At 42.9% G+C, this 8,197-nt stretch overlaps 1 protein-coding gene across 1 annotated transcript in view; it reads left to right on the top strand.

Annotated features, from left to right (window-relative positions):
- otogl (otogelin-like) overlaps window positions 1–8,197 on the top strand; it is a 31,627-nt gene continuing 23,430 nt past the window's right edge. Inside the window, exons 1-18 of the mRNA XM_086108508.1 lie at window positions 1–71; window positions 648–661; window positions 765–857; window positions 1,606–1,760; window positions 2,110–2,231; window positions 2,323–2,528; window positions 2,919–3,043; window positions 3,333–3,439; window positions 3,541–3,647; window positions 4,128–4,253; window positions 4,946–5,054; window positions 5,133–5,179; window positions 5,268–5,413; window positions 5,579–5,705; window positions 6,725–6,902; window positions 6,992–7,116; window positions 7,342–7,551; window positions 7,701–7,869. Of these exons, the coding sequence (XP_085964634.1) occupies window positions 1–71; window positions 648–661; window positions 765–857; window positions 1,606–1,760; window positions 2,110–2,231; window positions 2,323–2,528; window positions 2,919–3,043; window positions 3,333–3,439; window positions 3,541–3,647; window positions 4,128–4,253; window positions 4,946–5,054; window positions 5,133–5,179; window positions 5,268–5,413; window positions 5,579–5,705; window positions 6,725–6,902; window positions 6,992–7,116; window positions 7,342–7,551; window positions 7,701–7,869 (2,237 nt within the window). The remainder of the gene's footprint in view (window positions 72–647; window positions 662–764; window positions 858–1,605; window positions 1,761–2,109; window positions 2,232–2,322; window positions 2,529–2,918; window positions 3,044–3,332; window positions 3,440–3,540; window positions 3,648–4,127; window positions 4,254–4,945; window positions 5,055–5,132; window positions 5,180–5,267; window positions 5,414–5,578; window positions 5,706–6,724; window positions 6,903–6,991; window positions 7,117–7,341; window positions 7,552–7,700; window positions 7,870–8,197) is intronic.

Here is an 8,197-nt window from a genome sequence, read left to right as displayed (position 1 = left end):
ATGCACTTCGAAGGAAACGGGATCTCCTGTGGGATGAGTTTGGTACACTACACCGAAGAGAACCAGAACAGGTCAGGGCACCCACATGCTGCAAATCCCCCCCCCCCCCCCAAAAACCCCCCCACACACCTAAATGGCATACAAGGTTGTCTTTGTACACAATATGACACAGGTTTTCAAGTTCTCAGTGAGACACTGTCAATTTTAGAGCGATGTCAATTTCTGTCGAAGTTCATCATCATTGAATTGTAAATGTCACGATGCTGTGTAAATATATAGCTGTCATTTCATGCCTATCTGTATTTCAACTGTTTATAAAAGCCCATTTTGGAACAAATTAGCTTTCGCAATATGAACCGTGATGCACACATCACACTGCTGTACTTCAGTTTGGCTCTGTTTTATATATCAGTCCCTAGCAAATAAACAACAAAAAATCATTTTTTAAAAAAAAAACGAAATTGTGGTATTATATAACAAAGCTTCTGTCGCATTTTCATTGAACACTTTGGCCCACTGTATGACCGTATTTTAATAATGGTCAAAATGAAGTATTTTGTGAAATGGTACTTGATGTAAAAAAAATTCCAGTCACTGATTTAAATCGTTAACCAGACATACAGACCGCTGCACAACTATACTGCCAGAGACTCCTCATCTGGTAAGCACCCTGCTGGTTTGAAAGATCAAGATGTTAATGACGAAGATGTCATAGGAAGGAAGCTGGCCATGCATTGTTTTTTCTTTTTTTTCTCCTTCCGCAGAGGATTGTGGCTGCCTTAATGGGGGCTGGTGTCAAGATGATGGGGTGTGTGACTGTACCCAGTTCCAGGCGCTGGGAAACCGCTGCCAAATTGGTGAGTAAGATAAATTCAAAAATAACACATATCATCAGTAAAATAATTATTCGGTGGTTAAATCTGAACTCCACAAATAAAAATAAAGACAACTGGACTGTTGGTTGGAGGCATTTCACAGTTATTCCATATTCTGCAGTTGACTGAAGAAGTGGGTAATTATGCTTGTATATGTTATTGTACGCAGGCCATACTCCCTGGTTATTTAGTTAGTATTCATGAAAGATGTATGCACTGCATCATAATTTCCGCAGATCCTTTGCTCTCTATCCCACACAGACAGCAGGAAAATTGTCATGAAGACATTTTTAATCTAAATTAGCATACAATCACATGTAAGGAGATATGGCACCAGGCAATATCAAAGTGCTTTTTTTCTTTTCGCCGAAGCCCATTTCAGTATTACGATTATATCATTAGATATGGCGAGTAGCTCAAGCAGTTGAGCACGTTTAGATGGGGTAATTGGATCTTTTATCAACTCATTTACTGATTAATCGTAGATGTAAAATATGGCCTTTGCTAAAAAGATAAGATGATTCACTTTATCCACCATCGGACCCCCCTAAATGTCAGCATCGTCAGCTTCATCAAACCGTGAAGAGCGTTTAAGGTGGTGGTGGGGGCTGGGGGAATCCTCCTTAAATACAAGATGATGATGACATCCAATAATAAAAGTGAGGAGGTTTTCAAATTTCTTTTTTATTCATTGAATTTATGTCTCCAAAACCTAAAACTGATCCGTCAGTACCCAACCAGGGTCAAGACAGAGACGGGATCTGCAGGTCATGGGGTCAGCACCACTATGAGACCTTTGATGGGATCTACTTCTACTTTCCTGGGACGTGTTCCTACATCCTGGCACAGGACTGTCACTCTGCGACACCGCAGTATACTGTGTGGGTAAGAGCAAGCACACTGAACGTCTCAAAAAAACAAAACAAAAAAAAAGGCATCACAAATTTAAACGCATTTACTTTTTGACCCTAGCAGTGGGGGATTTGTATTTCAAGGTATGTCTTTAACGTAGACATTTGATGGGTTATTTCTCACTCACACTAGAGACCCAGCTATTTAGATATCATTAGAAAGTCACATTTCTGTATTATGCTTTGAGGCACAGTGTCTCCGGCCTTTAGGGCTGATTTGTGTATATTTCGAGTCATGAGTGAAGAGGGGGCACTATCAATATAGTTAAAGATTTGGGCATTTCTGCCTTCCTCATTAACTGGTCCTTTTGGCGTGTCTCCAGGTGCACAACAGCCGAATGTGCGACGGAAGTGTGTATTCGTGTCCAAGAGCTCTCAGCCTGCTATTCCCAAATGAGGAAGAGATCCACATATCTGCATACCATGTCCACCAGGGAGGACGCAGGTATGTGATGTGCAGAGATGATCGTGTCGTTAATAGCCAATTTTGTGGAGGATTTTCAAAGCTGGAAAAGCCATTCTTTGTGTAATTGCAGGCTCAGTCTGCCTCACAGTATAGGTGGCGTTTTTATCGAGCGGCTGGCCGATTACCTGCTGGTGAAGAGTGTTTTTGGATTTTCTCTGGCATGGGATGGAGGCTCGGGGGTCTACCTGAAGATGAGCGAGGAGCACCAGGGTGCCCCCTGTGGCTTATGTGGGAATTTCAACAACATCGCGGGTGATGACCTCACCACCGCCCGCGGTAAGTGTCGCTTCCTCGTTCTCTTATCCCTTCTGTCGGCACAGATATTCTCAATGAATATTAGGGTCCGAGTATGTAAACGCTGTCTTTGAATTATTTTATCCGAAGCTTCATCCTGATGCTAAATTGCTGAGCTTTGGTTAGTTCTAACATCTAACAAATCCTCTTTTTGAGTGCCTTCAATATATGACAGCTCGAAAGGAAGCAACTGTGTGTAACCTGGAATTCACTGAAGTTGTCCGCAATCGGAAACATTGTGAAGCTCATTTTAGTTTGGCGCGGCATGGTATTAAATCTGACGAAAAGTATTCACCATGAAACTTGGAGGGCGAGTGCTTTGTCGTCATTGCCTGTCCCTATGCAACTTGTGTCACGAGTGTGTATTTTCAGGCGTACGAACCGATGAGCCTGCAGTGTTTGCTAACAGCTGGGCAATTGACCTGCCTCATGAAAGAGCCTGTCCTTCAGTGGACCTCGACTTCATTGGACCGTGTGACTCCGAATCAGACATGGACGTGAGAACCCTACTGTCACACTGCCCTGAAAGTCTTTACAGATACAGATCACAGCGTGTAATATCAAACTACTCAAGTACACCAGTACAGTCATTGCCGTTGCATTGATCCCTGTCTCTGTGTGCCCTGTGATCGCCCAAAGTTACGTCCTACATGTATGAGTGCTAGTAGTCGAACATTGTGATACTACCGCGTCTGTGAATATCAAGGAAGCGTCACGGGTTGAGTTTTGACTTCCAAATAGTTGGTGCGTCTTTCGTCTCCATTGCCGTGCCATTCCTGCCTGCAGGATGCCATTGAGAAATGCAGCGCTCTCCTGTTCTTCCCGTTTCTGTCCTGTCACGAGAATATTGATCCCAATCCATTTGTGGCCAGCTGCGTCGCTGACCTCTGTGTGTAAGTCACGTCTCCTGTTGACACCCCACTGTTCTTTTCATGTTTTTAGTATGCTAGCTCGGCTACAGTCCCACATCACTTGAAGTGTATTTCTACCATAGAGCTGATGATGAGGAGACATTTTGCAGGGCCTTGGTGGAGTACACCCGGGCCTGCTCTCATGTGGGATACCCAGTGAGGGAGTGGAGGGATAGCTTTCCCTCTTGCAGTAAGTTCTCAGTACAACTTCCCACTTTTGAACAGCGGAACGGTTAGACATAAACAGGTTATTAACATCTTCATGTCAGTCTGCATGTTTGTGCTTACGGCTCTTATAATGTGTGGTGTATTGTCAAATAAGGACCAATAGAGCGCATCACACATGCAACAAAATGATAGAGAGTCCCCTCCCTCGCTTTCTAATTGGCTATTGTTCCATTTAAGTCAAAGAGTCCGTGTCTCGCTCCAACTCAGTGTTGATTGCATTCGTAGATATTATGCAAGTTTATCATTTACGACCAGACTGTTTTACGAGTGGAGAAGAATAATCAGTCTAAACGGCCCCCCCCACACCACAGGATAGTCACTCAGGATAATGTTATAGAGACATCCATCAATCAAGTCTTTGATCTGAAGTGAGTAAAAATGCTCATGTTCGTCCTAAATTTCAGCATGTGTGTTGTCTGTGTGAAACTCTCTTTCTCTGTAGATGATGGCTGTGAGGATAGCTTCGTGTACAGAGATTGTATCAGTTGCTGCCCTCCCACCTGCACCTTTGAAAAAGAGTGCCTCGGAACCAACCTGCATTGCCTGGACGGCTGCTACTGTCCTGATGGTAGTGAAGACAAGGAACTTAGTAATTTGTGTTAACTGCTAGTTTGCTTTAAAACCAGTGATTCTGATATGTGGAGAAATTAAATGGTCGTATACTGTATACAGGGAAAAGTACAGTCATGAATTTCTATGGGCTTCTTTAGCTGCATTTCCTTTTCGGGTGGAAATGCACAAAACCACACAGACATTCATGATTACTGTAAAAGTAAAAAAGAAAAATATTGTGGAATATTTTCATACACAACCAAGTAAATCCATCTCATTTCCCAATCTGTGTTTGTAAGTGGGCCATATTTCACCAGGTTAAAAAAAAAAAAATCACCCGGATTGCCCATAACAGTCAGGCTAATATGTCTGTCGGATGCCCCCATTTGTAATTGATCGGTATAATTTGGCATCTTGGTTTTGAAGTGCTGCTGACGAAGACTTTTACAATCTTTTTGTTATTCTCCCCGCTCAACAAGTAGCTCCCCTCATCATCGTGATGGTAACAAACATCGTCCTCTGTATTCGCACCACAGTAGAAAGGGGTGCGAATAACATTGGCTCATTTGAATTAGACAGCCTTGAAAATGGTCAAATGTATTTCCTCGCAGTTTAAGTTATTTTGCCAACCAAGCATAATTTGGTGGGGCGCTGCTCTGCTCGCCACTAATTCCAAATCTGATCATGTTATGATTTTTTTCCCATGAGGGCTCATTCTTCAAAACAGCACATGCATAGCCGCTTCCCAATGCCCGTGCGTTTACCATGGTTCGTCGTACGTGCACGGACATGTGCTCAGACAAGGTTGCAGTGTTTGGTGAGTGTTGACGTGTATTCCGTTCAGAAAGATTAATTTCCCCGATGTGCTGTTTAACGACTTCAATACTTTTTTTAGTATTTGCATGGGAGGCGTATGGAACTGCACGGAAAGCAACTGCACCGGTGAGACTTTCTGACCTTTTTGCTGAGAAAGCAGTGAAGCAGTCTTTTATATATTTTTTTTTACTCGTTTGGTCCATCCCACCCTCAGCGGAGTGTTCGGTGATGGGCGACGTGTTTGTGACCACTTTCGACGGGAGGATGTTTCTCCAGCCGGGTGCGTGCCAGTACGTGCTCGCAAAAAGCCGCGGCAGCAGCAGATTTACTGTCACGCTGCAGTACACGACCTGCAATGAGGTGCCAAGGAGATGAAGTCGACACAGCCATATGAGGAGCCGTCAGGGACTTAATTCAGGATTCCTCACTTTCATAAGCAGTCATCCTGAATTATGATCCCGATGGCTCCTCGTGCAATACATTCACGTACACACTAATCTTTAACCTGTCTTGTCATGTGTACAGAAGCAGGTGTGTATTCAATCAGTGACTCTGGTGCTCGAGGAGGATGTCAGTCGTCAGATCACTCTGACCAGGGAAGGAGGAGTGATGATCGGCGTCAACTCAGCACCCATCCTTCCTTATATTGATGGTGGCTATTGACAAATTCACTTTTAACTTTCCTGTTACCTTCATGATTTTGATAAATATGGTACCTGGGTATTTATTATTTTATTTTGGGTGTTTTTGATTACACAAAAGAGTCAAGGGGAATTTTAAAAAAATTCTGCGTAATTGCTTCAGTTCAGCATCACTGGAGTGTTTATGAGTTTGAACTGCCACAGAAATTCAATCAGATTCAAGTCTGGATTTTGACTAGGCCACTCCAAAGCCTTCATTTGTTTTACAAGAACCTAATTTTTCTCAAAAAAATTTTTCAATATAAAAATCCAAATTAGTTGGCTTCATACAAATTATTCAACATGCGTCCATATGTTTTCATTCAGCATTCAATCTATCCAGAAATTGCTTCCTCCATGTTTTCATGTATTATTCAAATGACACCCATATACACTAACTGAAGACACGAAACCAGCACATGCTGTGCAAACACCCAGAGACATACAAATAAACTGAACGAGCATCATCACCGGGCAGTGATGGAAGTTAACACGAATACAGTACATAAATCATAAAAATATTAAATGTTACATAGTGTTTAGCAGGCCTAAGTTGATTCTTCCCACCCATTGATTTAAATAAGATCAAGCGCCACATTAGTCTACTGGCTGCCAGCCTCTGGAATTACTTTTGCAAATTTAATGTTTTCTCTAACGTACTATATTTGCATCATATTTAATGCCGTATGCTTTCTCTGTTGTTGAGATTTACAGCGGGTAAATTTGTGCAGAATGTGTAGTCAGCATTTGTGCACTTGCCATGATATAGATCCCATTTGCGGCACTCTCCAGGGGAAAAGAAAAATATAAATTGAATCCATTGAACTATGAAGAGTAAATCCATCTATATTCAAACAAAAAGATAAATAACTTTTTGGACTCCGTATTTAAAGTGCGTCAATTTGAGCCACAACACAACAGAAACGTTTTAAATCAAATTAGCATCTTAACAGCTGTTTACATGCTTTTTTTTTTTCATCTGGGTATGCAGATACAATGGATGTGCGCAAGCTGACATCTGTGTTCACTCAACTGAAGGCACGGTTGGGTCTGAGGCTGCATTATGACGGCAGAGGTGGCCGAGTCCATCTGCAGCTCGACAGCCGCTGGCGCGGATTGACGCTCGGCCTTTGCGGGACCTTAAATGGAAATCTTCGGGATGACTTTCTGTCAGTTTGCTCTTGTTGCTTCCAATCCAGGTTTGCCAATGAAGTCTGATTTGATAACATTTTGTATCTTTTGTTTCATTTGTGTCCAGGTCCCCTGCTGGTATGATTGAGGGTACGCCGCAGCTTCATGCAAACGCTTGGAAAGTGTCTTCAGCTTGCGTTGCGCCGCTTAACCTGCCCGTTGTTGACCCGTGCGAGATCAATTTACAGAATGGTAATTCAATTAATAAACCCTTTCATGCACCCTGTAACCTCATAATATGATAAACTGTCCACTGTAGTAAGGTTAAAGTGAGATTGCAGTGGAAACTTGGCAAACCTGACAAATTACATTAGAGAATTTTGAAGACATATTTTTTTTTGCCATGCGTGATCCTTTAACATTGTCCAACATTGTACGCGTTACAGATAATGCGTTGTGTGTGCCTATCTTTTTTAGTATTCTATGCCTCCCAGTGTGAGGTGCTCCTGGGTAGTGTGTTCACCCCGTGTCACGGCTACATTGGTCCAAACGTTTACCGGCAGCAATGTCGCTACCAGGCCTGCCGCTGCGGGAGCTCTTGTCTGTGCACCGCTCTGGCCCACTACGCCCTGCTCTGCTCCAAGATTGGAGTTGACATTAATTTCCGAGCGCACGTCTCCGAATGCGGTAAGATGTGAGAGCCGCCGGAGTGAGTTTAAGCGCTGTCAAGATTCCAAAACAATATCTTTGCATAATTGTCGAAAATAAATTATGGGAAAGGGTTGATTACAGAAAGTAGGTCATGTCTTTTCCTCTCGTTTGTTGTATGCATGTAGGAGTGGTGTGTCTCGGAGGGATGCTGTACCACTCGTGCGTGTCGTCCTGCGGGCGGTCCTGTCGTGCTCTGTCCAGCATGGAGCTCTGCAACCCCGATGACTGCGCTGAGGGGTGTGGCTGTCCTGACGGCAGTTACTATGACGACGTGCGCCAGCGATGTGTGCGACTGTAAGACTTGTCCAGTCTTCTGCGGAAATAGGATGTGAACACACCCCTGTCTAACTAGCATTTTGTCGTCTTTTTTTTCAAGGGGAAGTCAAGTCAAGTTGTTTGCGCCCCCAATAATCTAAACACGGTATTCTGATTAATATTGCGATTGTGGCAAAGGAATTAAAGCAGGAAAAAAGATGGATAGAAATAGATGGGTTTTGCTTCCTAACTCATTTCCCACAAATCGCATGTGGATTTAAGCAAATAAAGAAATTCATACACAAATAAATAAATAAATAAATAAGAGATGGTTAAACAGAGATGGATTTTGCTCCCTATCCCATAT

Source organism: Hippocampus guttulatus, chromosome 4, assembly GCF_054856545.1.
Source record: "Hippocampus guttulatus isolate MCC_2025c chromosome 4, RoL_Hgut_1.0, whole genome shotgun sequence".
In the NCBI taxonomy this organism is placed as follows: domain Eukaryota; kingdom Metazoa; phylum Chordata; class Actinopteri; order Syngnathiformes; family Syngnathidae; genus Hippocampus; species Hippocampus guttulatus.
This window is presented reverse-complemented; position numbering and strand designations above follow the sequence as displayed.